This window comes from Pecten maximus, chromosome 10, assembly GCF_902652985.1.
Source record: "Pecten maximus chromosome 10, xPecMax1.1, whole genome shotgun sequence".
NCBI classification, from domain to species: Eukaryota; Metazoa; Mollusca; class Bivalvia; order Pectinida; family Pectinidae; genus Pecten; species Pecten maximus.
The window spans coordinates 40,268,329-40,289,525 of NC_047024.1; the positions used below are offsets into that span (position 1 = coordinate 40,268,329).

At 39.9% G+C, this 21,197-nt stretch overlaps 1 protein-coding gene across 1 annotated transcript in view; it reads right to left on the reverse strand.

The window, feature by feature from the left end:
* Nucleotides 1-13,188, reverse strand: part of LOC117336706 — a 43,167-nt gene extending 29,979 nt beyond the window's left edge. The window contains exons 1-2 of the mRNA XM_033897317.1: nt 13,102-13,188; nt 12,521-12,639 (exon numbers count right to left, since the gene is read on the reverse strand). Of these exons, the coding sequence (XP_033753208.1) occupies nt 12,521-12,639; nt 13,102-13,188 (206 nt within the window). The remainder of the gene's footprint in view (nt 1-12,520; nt 12,640-13,101) is intronic.
* Nucleotides 13,189-21,197: the final 8,009 nt, after the last annotated feature.

Consider the following 21,197-nt stretch of genomic DNA (forward strand, 5'->3'; position numbering starts at 1 on the left):
GACTTTAGTCCCCGAGGTTTACTGTAACCTGTATGTTACCAGGTGGTAGACACTGTGGACTTTAGTCCCCGAGGTTTACTGTAACCTGTATGTTACCAGGTGGTAGACACTGTTGTCGACTTTAGTCCCCGAGGTTTACTGTAACCTGTATGTTACCAGGTGGTAGACACTGTTGTCGACTTTAGTCCCCGAGGTTTACTGTAACCTGTATGTTACCAGGTGGTAGACACTGTCGACTTTAGTCCCCGAGGTTTACTGTAACCTGTATGTTACCAGGTGGTAGACACTGTCGACTTTAGTCCCCGAGGTTTACTGTAACCTGTATGTTACCAGGTGGTAGACACTGTCGACTTTAGTCCCCGAGGTTTACTGTAACCTGTATGTTACCAGGTGGTAGACACTGTCGACTTTAGTCCCCGAGGTTTACTGTAACCTGTATGTTACCAGGTGGTAGACACTGTCGACTTTAGTCCCCGAGGTTTACTGTAACCTGTATGTTACCAGGTGGTAGACACTGTTGTAGACTTTAGTCCCCAAGGTTTACTGTAACCTGTATGTTACCAGGTGGTAGTCACTGTTGTCGACTTTAGTCCCCGAGGTTTACTGTAACCTGTATGTTACCAGGTGGTAGACACTGTGGACTTTAGTCCCCAAGGTTTACTGTAACCTGTATGTTACCAGGTGGTAGACACTGTCGACTTTAGTCCCCGAGGTCTTACTGTAACCTGTATGTTATCAGGTGGTAGACACTGTGTCGACTTTAGTCCCCGAGGTTTACTGTAACCTGTATGTTACCAGGTGGTAGACACTGTTGTCGACTTTAGTCCCCGAGGTTTACTGTAACCTGTATGTTACCAGGTGGTAGACACTGTTGTCGACTTTAGTCCCCGAGGTTACTGTAACCTGTATGTTACCAGGTGGTAGACACTGTTGTCGACTTTAGTCCCCGAGGTTTACTGTAACCTGTATGTTACCAGGTGGTAGACACTGTTGTCGACTTTAGTCCCCAAGGTTTACTGTAACCTGTATGTTACCAGGTGGTAGACACAGTGGACTTTAGTCCCCAAGGTTTACTGTAACCTGTATGTTACCAGGTGGTAGACACTGTCGACTTTAGTCCCCGAGGTCTACTGTAACCTGTATGTTACCAGGTGGTAGACACTGTTGTCGACTTTAGTCCCCGAGGTTTACTGTAACCTGTATGTTACCAGGTGGTAGACACTGCTGTGGACTTTAGTCCCCGAGGTTTACTGTAACCTGTATGTTACCAGGTGGTAGACACTGTAGTGACTTTAGTCCCCGAGGTTTACTGTAACCTGTATGTTACCAGGTGGTAGACACTGTTGTCGACTTTAGTCCCCGAGGTTTACTGTAACCTGTATGTTACCAGGTGGTAGACACTGTTGTCGACTTTAGTCCCCAAGGTTTACTGTAACCTGTATGTTACCAGGTGGTAGACACTGTTGTCGACTTTAGTCCCCGAGGTTTACTGTAACCTGTATGTTACCAGGTGGTAGACACTGTTGTCGACTTTAGTCCCCGAGGTTTACTGTAACCTGTATGTTACCAGGTGGTAGACACTGTTGTCGACTTTAGTCCCCAAGGTTTACTGTAACCTGTATGTTACCAGGTTCTAGACACTGTTGGTAGACTTTAGTCCCCGAGGTTTACTGTAACCTGTATGTTACCAGGTGGTAGTCACTGTTGTCGACTTTAGTCCCCGAGGTTTACTGTAACCTGTATGTTACCAGGTGGTAGACACTGTCGACTTTAGTCCCCGAGGTTTACTGTAACCTGTATGTTACCAGGTGGTAGACACTGTTGTCGACTTTAGTCCCCGAGGTTTACTGTAACCTGTATGTTACCATGTGGTAGACACTGTGGACTTTAGTCCCCGAGGTTTACTGTAACCTGTATGTTACCAGGTGGTAGTCACTGTTGTCGACTTTAGGTCCCGAGGTTTACTGTAACCTGTATGTTACCAGGTGGTAGACACTGTCGACTTTAGTCCCCAAGGTTTACTGTAACCTGTATGTTACCAGGTGGTAGACACTGTGGACTTTAGTCCCCGAGGTTTACTGTAACCTGTATGTTACCAGGTGGTAGTCACTGTCGACTTTAGTCCCCGAGGTTTACTGTAACCTGTATGTTACCAGGTGGTAGACACTGTCGACTTTAGTCCCCGAGGTTTACTGTAACCTGTATGTTACCAGGTGGTAGACACTGTCGACTTTAGTCCCCGAGGTTTACTGTAACCTGTATGTTACCAGGTGGTAGACACTGTCGACTTTAGTCCCCGAGGTTTACTGTAACCTGTATGTTACCAGGTGGTAGTCACTGTCGACTTTAGTCCCCGAGGTTTACTGTAACCTGTATGTTACCAGGTGGTAGTCACTGTCGACTTTAGTCCCCAAGGTTTACTGTAACCTGTATGTTACCAGGTGGTAGACACTGTGGACTTTAGTCCCCGAGGTTTACTGTAACCTGTATGTTACCAGGTGGTAGACACTGTCGACTTTAGTCCCCGAGGTTTACTGTAACCTGTATGTTACCAGGTGGTAGACACTGTCGACTTTAGTCCCCGAGGTTTACTGTAACCTGTATGTTACCAGGTGGTAGTCACTGTTGTCGACTTTAGTCCCCGAGGTTTACTGTAACCTGTATGTTACCAGGTGGTAGTCACTGTTGTCGACTTTAGTCCCCGAGGTTTACTGTAACCTGTATGTTACCAGGTGGTAGACACTGTCGACTTTAGTCCCCGAGGTTTACTGTAACCTGTATGTTACCAGGTGGTAGTCACTGTCGACTTTAGTCCCCGAGGTTTACTGTAACCTGTATGTTACCAGGTGGTAGACACTGTCGACTTTAGTCCCCGAGGTTTACTGTAACCTGTATGTTACCAGGTGGTAGTCACTGTCGACTTTAGTCCCCGAGGTTTACTGTAACCTGTATGTTACCAGGTGGTAGACACAGTAGACTTTAGTCCCCGAGGTTTACTGTAACCTGTATGTTACCAGGTGGTAGACACTGTTGTCGACTTTAGTCCCCGAGGTTTACTGTAACCTGTATGTTACCAGGTGGTAGACACTGTGGACTTTAGTCCCCGAGGTTTACTGTAACCTGTATGTTACCAGGTGGTAGACACTGTCGACTTTAGTCCCCGAGGTTTACTGTAACCTGTATGTTACCAGGTGGTAGTCACTGTCGACTTTAGTCCCCGAGGTTTACTGTAACCTGTATGTTACCAGGTGGTAGACACTGTCGACTTTAGTCCCCGAGGTTTACTGTAACCTGTATGTTACCAGGTGGTAGTACACTGTGTCGACTTTAGTCCCCGAGGTTTACTGTAACCTGTATGTTACCAGGTGGTAGACACTGTCGACTTTAGTCCCCGAGGTTTACTGTAACCTGTATGTTACCAGGTGGTAGACACTGTCGACTTTAGTCCCCGAGGTTTACTGTAACCTGTATGTTACCAGGTGGTAGACACTGTCGACTTTAGTCCCCGAGGTTTACTGTAACCTGTATGTTACCAGGTGGTAGACACTGTGGACTTTAGTCCCCGAGGTTTACTGTAACCTGTATGTTACCATGTGGTAGACACTGTGGGTGGACTTTAGTCCCCGAGGTTTACTGTAACCTGTATGTTACCAGGTGGTAGACACTGTCGACTTTAGTCCCCGAGGTTTACTGTAACCTGTATGTTACCAGGTGGTAGACACTGTCGACTTTAGTCCCCGAGGTTTACTGTAACCTGTATGTTACCAGGTGGTAGACACTGTTGGTGGACTTTCGTCCCCAAGGTTTACTGTAACCTGTATGTTACCAGGTGGTAGACACTGTCGACTTTAGTCCCCGAGGTTTACTGTAACCTGTATGTTACCAGGTGGTAGACACTGTCGACTTTAGTCCCCGAGGTTTACTGTAACCTGTATGTTACCAGGTGGTAGACACTGTTGTCGACTTTAGTCCCCGAGGTTTACTGTAACCTGTATGTTACCAGGTGGTAGACACTGTTGTCGACTTTAGTCCCCGAGGTTTACTGTAACCTGTATGTTACCAGGTGGTAGACACTGTTGTGGACTTTAGTCCCCGAGGTTTACTGTAACCTGTATGTTACCAGGTGGTAGACACTGTGTTGACTTTAGTCCCCGAGGTTTACTGTAACCTGTATGTTACCAGGTGGTAGTCACTGTTGTCGACTTTAGTCCCCGAGGTTTACTATAACCTGTATGTTACCAGGTGGTAGACACTGTCGACTTTAGTCCCCGAGGTTTACTATAACCTGTATGTTACCAGGTGGTAGACACTGTTGTCGACTTTAGTCCCCGAGGTTTACTGTAACCTGTATGTTACCAGGTGGTAGACACTGTCGACTTTAGTCCCCGAGGTTTACTGTAACCTGTATGTTACCAGGTGGTAGACACTGTTGTCGACTTTAGTCCCCGAGGTTTACTGTAACCTGTATGTTACCAGGTGGTAGACACTGTTGTCGACTTTAGTCCCCGAGGTTTACTGTAACCTGTATGTTACCAGGTGGTAGACACTGTCGACTTTAGTCCCCGAGGTTTACTGTAACCTGTATGTTACCAGGTGGTAGACACTGTTGTGGACTTTAGTTCCCGAGGTTTACTGTAACCTGTATGTTACCAGGTGGTAGTCACTGTTGTCGACTTTAGTCCCCGAGGTTTACAATAACCTGTATGTTACCAGGTGGTAGACACTGTCGACTTTAGTCCCCTGGTTTACTATAACCTGTATGTTACCAGGTGGTAGTCACTGTTGTCGACTTTAGTCCCCGAGGTTTACAATAACCTGTATGTTACCAGGTGGTAGACACTGTCGACTTTAGTCCCCTGGTTTACTATAACCTGTATGTTACCAGGTGGTAGACACTGTTGTCGACTTTAGTCCCCGAGGTTTACTGTAACCTGTATGTTACCAGGTGGTAGACACTGTCGACTTTAGTCCCCGAGGTTTACTGTAACCTGTATGTTACCAGGTGGTAGACACTGTTGTCGACTTTAGTCCCCGAGGTTTACTGTAACCTGTATGTTACCAGGTGGTAGACACTGTTGTCGACTTTAGTCCCCGAGGTTTACTGTAACCTGTATGTTACCAGGTGGTAGACACTGTCGACTTTAGTCCCCGAGGTTTACTGTAACCTGTATGTTACCAGGTGGTAGTCACTGTTGTCGACTTTAGTCCCCGAGGTTTACAGTAACCTGTATGTTACCAGGTGGTAGACACTGTCGACTTTAGTCCCCGAGGTTTACTGTAACCTGTATGTTACCAGGTGGTAGACACTGTTGTCGACTTTAGTCCCCGAGGTTTACTGTAACCTGTATGTTACCAGGTGGTAGTCACTGTCGACTTTAGTCCCCGAGGTTTACTGTAACCTGTATGTTACCAGGTGGTAGACACTGTCGACTTTAGTCCCCGAGGTTTACTGTAACCTGTATGTTACCAGGTGGTAGTCACTGTCGACTTTAGTCCCCGAGGTTTACTGTAACCTGTATGTTACCAGGTGGTAGACACTTGTCGACTTTAGTCCCCGAGGTTTACTGTAACCTGTATGTTACCAGGTGGTAGACACTGTGGACTTTAGTCCCCGAGGTTTACTGTAACCTGTATGTTACCAGGTGGTAGACACTGTCGACTTTAGTCCCCGAGGTTTACTGTAACCTGTATGTTACCAGGTGGTAGACACTGTGGACTTTAGTCCCTGAGGTTTACTGTAACCTGTATGTTACCAGGTGGTAGACACTGTTGTCGACTTTAGTCCCCGAGGTTTACTGTAACCTGTATGTTACCAGGTGGTAGTCACTGTTGTCGACTTTAGTCCCCGAGGTTTACTGTAACCTGTATGTTACCAGGTGGTAGACACTGTGGACTTTAGTCCCCGAGGTTTACTGTAACCTGTATGTTACCAGGTGGTAGACACTGTGGACTTTAGTCCCCGAGGTTTACTGTAACCTGTATGTTACCAGGTGGTAGACACTGTCGACTTTAGTCCCCGAGGTTTACTGTAACCTGTATGTTACCAGGTGGTAGTCACTGTCGACTTTAGTCCCCGAGGTTTACTATAACCTGTATGTTACCAGGTGGTAGACACTGTGGACTTTAGTCCCCGAGGTTTACTGTAACCTGTATGTTACCAGGTGGTAGACACTGTCGACTTTAGTCCCCAAGGTTTACACTAACCTGTATGTTACCAGGTGGTAGACACCGTTGTGGACTTTAGTCCCCGAGGTTTACACTAACCTGTATGTTACCAGGTGGTAGTCACTGTCGACTTTAGTCCCCGAGGTTTACTGTAACCTGTATGTTACCAGGTGGTAGTCACTGTTGTCGACTTTAGTCCCCGAGGTTTACTGTAACCTGTATGTTACCAGGTGGTAGACACTGTTGTCGACTTTAGTCCCCGAGGTTTACTGTAACCTGTATGTTACCAGGTGGTAGTACACTGTGTCGACTTTAGTCCCCGAGGTTTACTGTAACCTGTATGTTACCAGGTGGTAGACACTGTTGTCGACTTTAGTCCCCGAGGTTTACTGTAACCTGTATGTTACCAGGTGGTAGACACTGCTGGTGGACTTTAGTCCCCGAGGTTTACTGTAACCTGTATGTTACCAGGTGGTAGACACTGTTGTCGACTTTAGTCCCCGAGGTTTACTGTAACCTGTATGTTACCAGGTGGTAGACACTGTGGACTTTAGTCCCCGAGGTTTACTGTAACCTGTATGTTACCAGGTGGTAGACACTGTTGTCGACTTTAGTCCCCGAGGTTTACTGTAACCTGTATGTTACCAGGTGGTAGACACTGTCGACTTTAGTCCCCGAGGTTTACTGTAACCTGTATGTTACCAGGTGGTAGACACTGTTGTCGACTTTAGTCCCCGAGGTTTACTGTAACCTGTATGTTACCAGGTGGTAGACACTGTTGTCGACTTTAGTCCCCGAGGTTTACTGTAACCTGTATGTTACCAGGTGGTAGACACTGTCGACTTTAGTCCCCGAGGTTTACTGTAACCTGTATGTTACCAGGTGGTAGACACTGTCGACTTTAGTCCCCGAGGTTTACTGTAACCTGTATGTTACCAGGTGGTAGACACAGTGGACTTTAGTCCCCGAGGTTTACTGTAACCTGTATGTTACCAGGTGGTAGACACTGTTGGACTTTAGTCCCCAAGGTTTACTGTAACCTGTATGTTACCAGGTGGTAGACACTGTGGACTTTAGTCCCCGATGTTTACTGTAACCTGTATGTTACCAGGTGGTAGACACTGTCGACTTTAGTCCCCGAGGTTTACTGTAACCTGTATGTTACCAGGTGGTAGACACTGTCGACTTTAGTCCCCGAGGTTTACTGTAACCTGTATGTTACCAGGTGGTAGACACTGTTGTCGACTTTAGTCCCCGAGGTTTACTGTAACCTGTATGTTACCAGGTGGTAGTCACTGTTGTCGACTATAGTCCCCGAGGTTTACTGTAACCTGTATGTTACCAGGTGGTAGACACTGTTGTCGACTTTAGTCCCCGAGGTTTACTGTAACCTGTATGTTACCAGATGGTAGACACTGTCGACTTTAGTCCCCGAGGTTTACCGTAACCTGTATGTTACCAGGTGGTAGACACTGTTGTCGACTTTAGTCCCCGAGGTTTACTGTAACCTGTATGTTACCAGATGGTAGACACTGTCGACTTTAGTCCCCGAGGTTTACTGTAACCTATATGTTACCAGGTGGTAGACACTGTCGACTTTAGTCCCCAAGGTTTACTGTAACCTGTATGTTACCAGGTGGTAGACACTGTTGTCGACTTTAGTCCCCGAGGTTTACTGTAACCTGTATGTTACCAGGTGGTAGTCACTGTCGACTTTAGTCCCCGAGGTTTACTGTAACCTATATGTTACCAGGTGATAGTCACTGTCGACTTTAGTCCCCAAGGTTTACTGTAACCTGTATGTTACCAGGTGGTAGACACTGTTGGTGGACTTTAGTCCCCGAGGTTTACTGTAACCTGTATGTTACCAGGTGGTAGACACTGTTGTCGACTTTAGTCCCCAAGGTTTACTGTAACCTGTATGTTACCAGGTGGTAGACACTGTTGGTGGACTTTAGTCCCCGAGGTTTACTGTAACCTGTATGTTACCAGGTGGTAAACACTGTTGGTGGACTGTTGTCCCCGAGGTTACTGTAACCTGTATGTTACCAGGTGGTAGACACTGTTGTCGACTTTAGTCCCCGAGGTTTACTGTAACCTGTATGTTTCCAGGTGGTAGCCACTGTTGTCGACTTTAGTCCCCAAGGTTTACTGTAACCTGTATGTTACCAAAAATAAACATGCAATGGTATCTGAGGTGGTTATACTTCGGCGGCACGTTTAAAATGGGAAAGGACAGGGATGGGAGAGGTTACGATGGATACACGGGACACAGCTTCCGAGGAATTTATCACTCAACAGAAACAAAATGGCGGAGCTTACACGAACACTTGAATAGCGGACGTTAACTGATAATATTATATACTTGCAGAGTAATCCGCTTTAAAACCAAAAAAGAAAAATTGAGAATTATCATTAAATGGGTATCCTAGAAAATGGTGTGTGTAAAATTTATTTTGATTGAAGATGATTTCGGTTACTGAGTTAAGCATTTTTGTCATTTTTTTAGATTCATTAAGGTATGAACAATTTCTTTGCAAACTGTTAAAAGTTTGCAAACATACCCCTGTAAAACTAAAAAAAAAAATTGACGTCAACGCTTCTAACAGATTTTATATGGGATTTTTTTTTTCACAAATTAATACACAACGTCAATGGCTGTATTCTGACGTCACATTTTTTGCACTATTTTCGTATTTTTTTTTCCATAGAGGTATGAAAACATATTTCAACCAATCAGAAAGCCGCATTTTGCGTACGAACAATGGAAAATTAATGTAAAGAATGCCCATAAACTTTCATCTAGCGTTAACGATAAGTAAAAGGGAAGTGTTTAAGAACGTGCAAACCAAATCAGAATTAGTCAAAACGGGGACACATACATCACCCGTCTCCTAACATGACTACCAGTGACTTTGTGATTTATAGACGTTTTGGCATGATTTCATATTACTTGTGTATTTAATCATGTTTCCTCAAACAAAGGAACACGACACGCGTACCTTATCATTATTAAGGTCTTGTGTGTCGTAAAACATGATGTTAATTTCAACTCGTCAATTTTTTCAAATTGATGGTATTTGAAACGGAAGCACTATAATAAGATTGATCAAAATGGTGGACATGTACACAAGTATTGCGATGAAGCAATGATGACGTCATAGGAGGCAAAATAGCACCGACATGTGCAAAACCTAATTTTTCTATTTCTAAAAATTAATGTAGGTATAGTGACTATATACATAAAAAATATGGGTTTAGTCAAAAGAAGATTTTGGCCATATAGATTATTAGACATTCAAAAATATATATTGAAATCATGCTTATGTACTGTATCAATAATGAAACTGTTCAATTAGTTATATAAGCTCAAGTGTTAATTTAGCTGTATTTACGGGCATCCAATCTAGCGCGAAAATAAATACCCAACGAATGTTCATATTTACAAAGACATATTTTACAAGTGTTCACTGCAGAGTAATGACAAGGCATGGTTGCAGAAACTTTAAAACCCTCAAACAAGGTCAATCTAGAACATCCGTGAAATATAAGCCCGGTAAAATCTTGCATTTACGCATTTATCAGGAGATTGTATTTTCACCGAGGATTATAAAGAACGTGATATCCCATGGTGTGTCGGGTATTAGGGAAGGAATTAACTTCGATCTTAAATAACACGTCGAACGTTACGAAAGACAGACGAATGAGGTGGACTAATGGACAAATAACTCATGTGCAAATATATAACGAATCACAATGTGTCAACATTAAAAATGTCGCATGCGCTTATAAATTTTCTTAGAATAAACACATAACAAAACTTTACTTAATAAAATAATTGAAATCTACATCTACTTATATAAATTGGTTTGAAAATTTGATTTAAATTCAAAATATTTTAACAGAAATATTTCTGAACACTTACCCATAGAAAATGATCTTTTGTATTCCCTTTCTGTTTGGCGTATAAAAATCCATGTTTATTTATTTAAGTTTCATACGTATAATCTGATCACAGAATTTCTTTGTTTATTCACGCTATATAAACCTGTTTTTTATAAACACATTCCGACATACATTTGTTGAGATGCATTCTATACAACATGTGGTTAATTTCAAAAAAGAACAGTGCATCTTAAACACAAAGATATGAAAAATTAATCATAAGTGCATCCGTACTCTACGAAACAGTTGACTTTAAACGTGCTATAACGAGGTCACAGAGTACTAAGATATAGCCTTTTGTCTCTATACTTTTCATTCGCTATCACTCACTCGTTCGTTTATTCCCTGTCCATTCATAACCGATAAAAAGACAATACTTTCTCATCTGTATCGCTTATTTGACCATTTTTATCCAATTGCAAGCATCTTTCCCACTCAGGCCCTTTTCAGCCCTTTTACATGTAGTATTTTCTTCCTTCCTTCTTATTACTCCATCCTCTTCTTCTTACATGTACATTCCCTTTTCAATAAATTCATGATCACTTCAATATCAATGTCCTAATTAGCCGTCCTTGCAGGTAGGACCTAAGAATTTTACCTGCTGTCCCCATTGCATGCATGATAATGTGAGACGACTTAATTTGGAATCTTATCTTTACTCTTCTTTCTAAAGAACTTTCATCTCCCTCTCTTAAAAACTGCCTAAAGTTTGTTTGGACTTTAATTAAGTATTCGCAATGAGGAAGGATTTGGGGTCTGTCCTCTTGTCGAGACTTAGCATAGTCTGCCAAATGGTAGTTGCTCATCTTGATTAATGCTCAGCATGTTTTGGGAGTGGGACGACTTTGTCTCATTAGATCAATGCAAACTCTTTTTAGTCAAGACCTCTAATTCTCAATTTAAAATCCCCCCTGTCCACAAACGAACACCTCGTCCCCCCCCCCCCCCCCCCCCCCCCCCCCCCCCCCCCCGTCCTTAATCCCACCTTTCGTCTTTTCCTTTCTCAGTCCAGATTTTATCTCCACGTCGACTTCCTCATCCCACTCTTCCGTCAATCCATATCGTTTATTATTCACCCAATGTGAGACGACTTAATTTGGAATCTTATCTTTTCTCTTCTTTCTAAAGCTCTTTCCTCTCCCTCTCTTAAAAACTGCCTTAATCTTGGCCTTTAAGTAAGTGTCCGCTATAGTGAAAAGGGATTTTTGCCCTGTCCTCTTGACCGAGACATAGCTTAGTCAATCAAAATGGTAGTTGCTCACCTTGCATAATGCTCTTCATTTTGGGAGTGGGACGACTGTGTATTATTGGATCAATGCAAACCCTTTTTAGTGAAGACCTCTAATTCTCAATTCAGAATCCCTGTTCACCCCCCCCCCCCCCCCCCCCCCCGTTCTTAACCCCGCCTTTTGTCTTCCGTCAATCCCTATCGTTTTATTATTCACTCAACCTTCTGCGGCTTGACTCTTTCAAAATCAGATCTTTCCTTTCTTACTAATTACTATCGTTTCAGCGTAATTCTCTTGTTCTTCAATGAACTAAACATATGTCATAATATATAAGCAGAAATGTTTTCTGCTATCTACGCCCTATTAAATGTTCCTCTTAAGTCGCATCTGGGCTAACAATTTACCACCCAATATCGTCCATGCTTACGTTCATTTCTGATTATATTGGAGGAAGCACCTGTTGTCTTCAAAGGAAAACATGGAAATGGTTTTGTAATTGTTGAATATCAAACAATCGTTTGTACAACCATTTTTGCAATTGTTGAATATCAAACAATCGTTTGTACTACCATAACATCAATGTGATAAATTTAACGGATCATTTTTCAAAAGGCATTTTATGCATTTTATCTTACAAAATCTGGTATATTTATTAATCTTGAAACGATACACATGTCAGACTCTTTACAACAATTACTAGTCATAATCGCCTTTCATCGTGAGGGTAAATAATGTTCCACGCGCACAGATAATTAGCAAGAACTGCAATAAAATCTAAAAATGATAATTGTAGTGTAATATTTTCATATTTGTACCAAACTATTTAAGTGTAAGGAATTTCATTGAACTGCAGAAAAGAATGATATGTAATAAAAGCCTATGAGAATGTCAGGATAGTACGTCAGTCCTGTGTTTGTTTGGTGTTTTTTTTAACGTCCTATTAACAGCCAGGGTCATTTAAGGACGTGCCAGGTTTTGGAGGTGGAGGAAAGCCGGAGTACCCAGAACAAAACCACCGGCCTACAGTCAGTACCTGGCAACTGCCCCACGTAGGTTTCGAACTCGTAACACAGAGGTGGAGGGCTAGTGATAAAGTGTCGGGACACCTTAACCACTCGGCCACCGCGGCCCCTTCAATCATGTGCTAACTAGATAAAGCCTGTTTGTGACCTACTACCTACCTTCCGAGATTTTCCTTAGGAGGGTCAATATCTTGCTGGAGTTCCTCTTCGAGTTCGTTCTCGATCTTCTCCACGTAGCCATGGGTTTTGGCCAACACTAAAGTCTCCGCAACTAATGTCTGTAATATCAAAATTACGTCTAGTCTATCTATAAGAAAGTTCGCTACAAATGTCCGAGAATAATATCGGTTGCAATATTTATTTTCATAATGTATTTCATAAAATGCGAAAACTACCAAGAGCTATTCCCTTGAGTGTATTAAACAGTTACTCATTCTTGATTAAGAATTCCAGATAAAGCAGAAAACGCTTACTCTACTGGAACACCTGGTCTTATTAATTTTTCAAGAGTCTCTATGTAACTCTACAATTTATCCATCTCTTTCCATCGTTTTAATTATATTAATATTATGGTTTCATATCGATATTATGTTGTTCTTCACAGCAATATTTGGATAAAACACATCTTTTTCAGAAAGTCCTTCAATTAAACACTTTTTGTCCCCGTTTTATTAGTTTTTAATTACAATTCTGTGTCTGTTTTTCACAGTATTGCAATAAGATGATTGTATGGTACATACCCTTATCGCACTGTCCTTCCGTTTGCCATAACGTCTTTGTCCAGGGTTAGCCCTTTGGCTGTTCAAGTTTCCAATCCCTGGAAGCATTTATCGGTTGCAGTGTCATCCACCCTATAAATGTTCGCCACATCAATGTAGGTCACAATGCGGCCGTCTACAAAACACAATAGATATGACACATTAAGAAGCTGTTAGAGGAAGACAAGCTCCAAAAAGCAAAGCAACGTCATGCGGTGTATATAATGAGATCTACCAACCAGCGTTATCGGTAATACATATAACGAGGTTTTGAACACGAAGCTGTCCCTTAAATGAAGAATATTAATTGATCGATGACAATGTATCGTTGAAGAAATAAGTGGGGATAGATTGAGTATGCGTCTCCTTAGTATGCACTTATTTTGCTAAACGTCATCAAATTGATGCATTGCAGAAAGATTATTTTCCATGATTTTCTCGCTATTTTTTAGGTTAAACTCAAGCAAAAATAAATGTCTTAAAAATTTAAACGAATAGGATTTGTTTTGTTTGTTGGGATTATCGCCCCGTGAACAAACATTTTAAGTCATTTTGAATCATTTTGAGGCAGAGTCTCCTTGTAGTAGATGTTGTCTACATCACAGAACAACGTGCGAGGGATGGAAAGTGTTTTGCCGTAGGACCCATGCAACCGAGAGAGAGCACTTAACGCGAAACACAAACCATTACGGGTAAAAAGCGTCAAAACACACACCTCGGATCTTAACATTTGATTACGTAGCTGATTAAGACAAATAGGGAACAATAATATAAATCGTATAGCTTATCAGCGAAGATAAAGGTTACCCCATATGTTCTGAAGCATAAAACACACACACACACACAAAAAAACAAAAAACAAAAAAAAACAAAAACAAAAGCTAGTAAACAAATACTTCATGCAAAACAGTTATATCTCCCTTCAGCTAATATTTCAAAAAATTCTTTCGAAAGAAATTTTGATACTTTCTAAATAATTAAAAATTCCTATTTGTTATGATAAATGGTGCGTTATTTAAGGATTACAAATACGTCATACAGAATGTATAAAAGTCTGTTTTCATTATTCAAGTGGTCTCTAAACATTTTTATAATTAAATAAAAATATCATCACGATTTCCTTGTTACGTGCGTGGTCTTCACAAAAAATTAAAAAGCAGAACAGACTTGTAAGCATTCCGAGAATATAGCAGTGTGATTAATATTTTAACGCGAGACTATAGCCTTCGTCGTGTGTTTACAGCGTCTTATGAAATTAATTCAAAACTTAACAGTAATGAATTCTCTGTGGGAAGATATTTATTAGTTGCTTAATAGTAGTCACCATGCAAATCTGAGATCATTGCGGGAATACGATGGTTAACCAGTTATAGGATATTAGTAGGCTTGGCTTCCTCAGCTGTCGCTTCTCACTGTCTTACCTGGCGATGTAGCAAGTTCAGTACAAATATTTAAAGAATTCGAATCTTTCAATAGGATTGTAGCCTCTTTGAAATGTTATAAGGCAATGCAAAAGCGACTTTTAACATTATAAAAAATGTTTGTTTGGAGATCATTTTTTATGACATCGCTTTTTAAGGTGTTGAATCAATTTGAAGAATATATAAAGTGCAGTCCCACTGTCGTTACTATAGGTCAGGAAATTAGGTAAGAAAACACCTGTTGTTTTCCATTGCTTAAAAGTCGGAGGCGACTTATGTGGTAGGAATTGCCATCACTATACTGTAGGTCATGGAATGAGGTTAGAAAACACCTACAGTTCCTCATTGCGTAAAATCCGGAGGCGACTAACGTGATAAGAACTGCCATCATTGTAATTACTGTAGGTCATGGAATGTGGTTAGAAAACACCTACAGTTCATCATTACGTAAAATCCGGAGTCAGATAATGTGATAAGAACTGCCATCATCTTAATTACTGTATGTCATGAAATGAGGTTAGAAAACACCTACAGTTCCTCATTGCGTAAAATCGGAGGCGACTAATGTGGTAAAACTGTCATCACTTTTAGGTCAGGGAAAGGTGACATAAATCACCTGCAGTTACTCAATACGTGAAAGTCGGAGGCGACTAATCTGGTAAGAACTCCCATCATTGTCATCATTTTAGGTCATGAATACGTTAAAGTCGGAGGATACTAATGTGGTAGGAACCTGCAGATTCGGGATTTTCTTTGGTTGTCCTGCTTCGAGCGACTTGTAAAAGGGACTAAAAGAAGTACATGCGGTCGTAAGTGTAAAAGTTACCTCCCTTTAAAGCGGAATAAAACTAAAATAGTTTGAATATCCCTGCTTGCAATAGCTAGTTTTTTTTATACATGGTCAATAATAGAGTTGGGAAAAGCATTTTAAATACAAAAAGTAGTATGTGACAAAATTAAAAATCAAATCTAGTAAACAGATTTTTGATATCTGTTTATTTTGTAGAATGTGGCAATCGCAACTCACAATCCATATCTTAACAATATTCGACCTATTAAGGGCTTTCGCTTAGACAACAACTCTTCGGGGCTTTAACATCGCCCTTCTCCTCAGATACAGATGAATCTTTTAAAATTTTCTTTTTTTCTTTCATTTATCAGATGTGTTGATACTTTCCTTGTTATAACCCTAATGAGCACAAGCCGATGTTACAACATTTCAATTTCAAAAACGCATTTAGAGTATGATAAAATCTCTTTGAACAGCTTTTAATCCAACTAGAATGTGTTTCATGTTCGATAATGCTTCGTCATTTAATATTTTACAAACATTTACAAGTTTTGTTTATAAATCAATCAAGCTGAACAACGAAATCGAGGCTCGATCTGTTTCCGTCCAGTGTTGCCTTGTTACGTAATTCCAACCTGACCCGGATGATGACATTTGAATCGATTTCTCTGCGACATGAGATCTTGATCAGACATTAGCGTTCAGTGATCAACAAGATTTCCCAGCATGTGTGTTACAAGCTTTATAAGAAAGCCTCTAGAAAGGGCACAACTTCATTTGTCCTTTTTCTTTCTTTCTTTCTTCCTTCATTTCTTTCTTTCTTTCTTTCTCTTTCTTCGGCGTGGTTTCTTTCGTGCGTTCGGGCTCGGGCTTTCGAGAGCGGGAGGCGGCGGCCGGCAGGGCGCGGGCATTCGGGAGGCCCCTGTCGGGTGCTGGGGGGATCAGGCGGTTTTCGTTGGCTGGGGCTTTCGGCTTGCGGGGTGCAATGTTCGTGCTTCATCGGCTGTGGTGGTCTGCTTTCGCGTGGCGGTTCGCGTCGTGCTGCATTCTTTCTTTCTTTCTCTTTCTTTCTTTCTTCCATCATTTCTTTCTTTCATTCTTTCTTCCCTTTCTTTCTTTTTCTTTTTTCCTTTCATTCTTTCTTTCTCTTTCTTTTCTTTCTTTCTTTATCTTTCTTTTCTTTCTTTCTTTATCTTTCTTTTCTTTCCTTCTTTCTTTCTTTCTGCCTTCATTCCTTTCTCTCATTTTTTAAATAATTCGATAAAACTGTCACATGAGTAATTTTAAATGATTGAATCTAACTTTCTACTATCAAAAAAAATATCTCGTTAAAAACTGCAGTTTATAAAAAAAAAGCATATGATCTAAGAACGCAACATTTATCGACTATAGAGAAATACCACTGATCAAAGCGATGCGTCCTCCTGTTACACAACTATTCTTGTGTAACTCCCACACATGTAACAGTTAAAGGGGCACCATGATGACGACAGCGGCTTATAAAACGAGGCATTTTTACGATTGGTCTCCTTTTAGGTAACTAATGTTATCACCGAGATCAACCAAACACGAGATATCGATATAAAGTACTGTCACCTGTCAGGTATATGGCAAAGCTACGCCCCCGTTAATGGTAGTAGGATCAAAGACTTACAACAACAGCAATCGAGCCAGGCTGTCCAAAAGACATAAGTATAAAAGACAAAGACGGTTGTCGACAACTCGCGATACAGATTTGTGTTATATAGTAGATGATCAAAGTATTCATTAGAATATCCAAAGATTTCCATTTTATAAGAGATCAATCTCCAGTGTTCAGATGAAAGGTAAAACTGTATATGGATAGATATAACCTAAGCATTTTCGTTTCTTGTCAATTGTATATTAAAAAAGCGACAGAACGATCGCTATCACTCTGTTCAATTATTGAAAATATATAATCCTGTTAAATCCAGATGACATTCATATAAGCTATGAACGCAATGCCCTTGTCGGTGACGGCATGTTTTGTGCGTTGAATACAACTGACAGGCAGAAAATTATAAAAACAAAGAAGATGAAAAACTATTATCATCAACGGAAGAACAAAACGAACAATAGCAATCAAACCAACAGAACCAGATGATCCGGAAGCGTTTTCATGATTACCGGCCATTCATGAAGCGTGGGCTGCAAGAATATTGGACCCGTTTCCAGTATACTGATATGCATGCTTGCAGTTGTTATAGCTGGTTTTATTTCTAATCTGGACAATTTTACAGTATGTACAATATTTACGTATGTTTGACCTGGATGTGGGTTTGCACTTTGTGACTCTCCAATTATTCTCAACATAAATAGCACCTGCATTCCTAAATAACACGGCATTCCTTATATACATGTACCAAGCCTGCGTTAAGTGCACATTAATGTGTATTTGTACATTGTATATTTTCCGCACGTGAATTTGCTTCCTTGGTGCAAAGGGAAGGGTCAAATTCTCCAATCATCCACAACATCCGCACATCAGTTTAATAAATATCTCATTATTGTTTTATGTATTCACTTCTAGAACTCAATGTATCCCGTACCTTCCATTAAAGCACTATTAATGCCGGCTGTATCTTATACATAAGGGCTTTATATCAACACGTGATTTCTTATCGGTTCAATTGTAATGTGATATTGCTGCATAGAACACAATATTTTGTATTGCAGTTTGAAATAAAACATTTCTGAAAAAAACTACAGTAATTCCATACTTGATACACTATATACTTTAACAAACCGTGCCGGTATCACCAAAATATTGCATATTTCATAACGTGTACTTCGTTAATGATATAGAAATGATTCATTGGCTTATATTTCCATTAAATTTCTTCAAATTAATTAACAACTTTTAATTTTCGATTATCTCAGTTTCGTTTTAAGCATGCATTGTTTTACAACGCTTTTGTTCCGTTTTAATTCCGTTTGTGTTCTTTTTCTTATTCCGTTTCGTCAGATTTTGTTTTAATATATATTTATTCATTTATTTATCTATCTATTAATTTTCGCTTATTTATCTATTTGTTTTTTGTTTTTTGTTGTTGTTGTTTTTTTTTGGGGGGGGGGGGGGGGTAATTGATCTGTTGAATAGATTACATACACTCCTGTATTTGCGTGCTCGGTGCGAAACTGTTCTCTATCAATATTTTGATACTGGATCTTATTAATTCAAACATCTTGTGGTTGACTGTTGGCTACATTGGAATCACTCTGGTCACACGTGAATAAGTTAATACAACAATACTAGGAGCCATGGTGGAATCGTTCTAAACAGGTAGTTTACAAAACAGGTATCACGAAATGCGAACATGACATCAATGTTACTTTAAATAATCTTCCGTATCTAGATAAAAAATTCCATGTAGCCTATCGTTATTGGTTTAAAGACGTCAAATTATATCTTGACAATTAAAAATTACATTACCTTAATATAGCCCTCTAAAAAATTATTTTCCGCTTTGAATATTCAATATCTTTGTTTAAAGAAGCGACTTTTGAAATTTACAACATCATATATCATTGATTTTATAAAACAATATTTGAGACGAGTTAGTAATTCTCAGGTTTCACCAAGTAAGCTCTATGGTATGTCAAACTGACTTTCTGATCGGTCATTAATCAAGATAGTACAGGTTTACCGGCTCAAGGTATTCATTGACAATCTTTCAGTGGATTCCAGATAAAATGGTTCTTGATCATACACTTAAAATTTAAACTTTTGATGTAAGATATAATGAATTATTAATAATGAATAATATAATGAACAGTAAAATGTTTTGAAAAAAAGTCAGTCGATTAATGTTAAATGACCAAAAACTAAGTTTATAAAACATCAATTGGGATAAAAAGGGAAGAAAAATATCATTGAACTTTTTCTCAAAACAACAAATAAGCCAGGTATTTGTGTTAATATCACGTGGGTGTAAACGAACTAAGCAAGATACAGAAAATCTCAGACAGTTTAGTTTTGAAATTATTTATTGTGAGGAAATGAATATTTTTATTCTTATGTTTTCGTAAATATGGATCAATAGGCGATACTGAAGTTATTCTCGTACATATCGAGATAGAAGATGAAGACGTTGGAAAGATAGCACGATAGCAATCCTCCCAGCATCTGTAACTAGAACAGTCGTTATGTAAAGAAAACTCCGCTAATCTGAAAATCAATTGGATCAGATCTAGGTCGAGAAATCAACATCCCTTTGCGCGAGGCCTACACGTGTCTACTCTACTTTACGTCAAACCGGACGTAACTGATTTGTCCTCTTTATAGCTGTCGCATTTGTTAGTCACGTGACTGGAAGATATTGATACACTTAACAAATTTAGTATATTGTTATATTAGAAATAATAACAGTTGATTTTTTATACGGTTAAATTGATTCATAGATCTAAAATGACTGTTTGTTGTAGCATTGACAGTCATTTTCTTTCATCAAATGATAGTATTGTGTTGTATATTGATTAAGGATTGATACTTGGGGCATTGGAATTAGTTGCTCTTGTGATAATTTAATGAACTGCGAAACAGCTCATGTTGAATTTGTCTCTAGACAGACTGAAATCCTCTATCCGTGTTTAAGCGAAAAAAGCAAGATTCGACCATTATGGCCGGAACTACTGGTCAAAACTCTACAATTTATGATTTAATCCCAAAACATGCAAAAATAATATGCAAAGCAAAAATTCGTCTGATAATTGCCATTTGAAAGGACGTGAAAAAAAACTCTTAGTCCGGTATTTTGATATATATTTATATAACGTAAGTTTTAAGTTTTTGCCACAGTTTCGTTATTTCGGCGAACAATTCAATGTCTACGGTAGGTTTCAATGTCTGGCCAAACTGAGAGGCATATGAAAAATACAATAGATTTTGAGTCCAATTTCAGAGGAAATTTAAATATTCATAATTAGTACAGAATGCATAACAACCTGTTTTTACACACGCTAGTCCAGTCAAATATCAACATGTATGATTTATACAATCTCATCGCAAATGAAGATTCTTCGTCTCGTTTTTAACAGAACTTGTACTACAAAAAAAATGTAGTATGACAAATGAAGCATATTACATCCAGAGTATGTCTGTCCTGAGATTCGGGATTAGTTTCCAGTTACGGCTAGGGCCAATAGAAAACACACCAATGATGAAATAGTGAGAATGATTGAATTTCTGAGAAGTTTGACGAGTTTGGTGACCAGATCTTCCAACAGACCGATGGCATGCCCCTGGGAGCTCCCCTTTCGGCCGACGTGTTTTTTTTTCTTTTCTTTTTCTTTTTTTTCCTTTTTTTTTCTTTTTTTTTTCATGCGAGACTGTTTATTTATATTGAAGAGCTTATAAGAACAGGTAACAGTGGCCTTACAAATCCTTCAGTTTCACATATAAGTATATTGATGATATTTAATATGTAAAAAACAAAAACCCTTTTTTATCATGCTGTTCTGATACATCTTGTAGAACCCGAGAACAAATAAACAACTCTTCGATATCAGTCGTTTACCCCGACCTTTGCCAGGAGGGAGAACTTAGTAGCATGATACGCGTGATGATTTCTATTTCCTAATTTGTTGATTTTTCCATTTCTTGTTAGCAGCGTCCCCTACCACTGTGCTAACATGTCACAGTTGATATTCAGATTAGTTCCGATTATCACAATTTCCGTGACTGATGCCGACCAATGATGGACAGAGTAAAAACACAGGATTTTTAGAAATGTAAGGTAATGAAATCCATGGGGAAACTTTACAGTCGGCTTCATAATCTCGTTTTGGAAATGTTTTATTACATTATGCGATATGAAGTCAGGCGTGTGTGATTTTTGTTGATATAC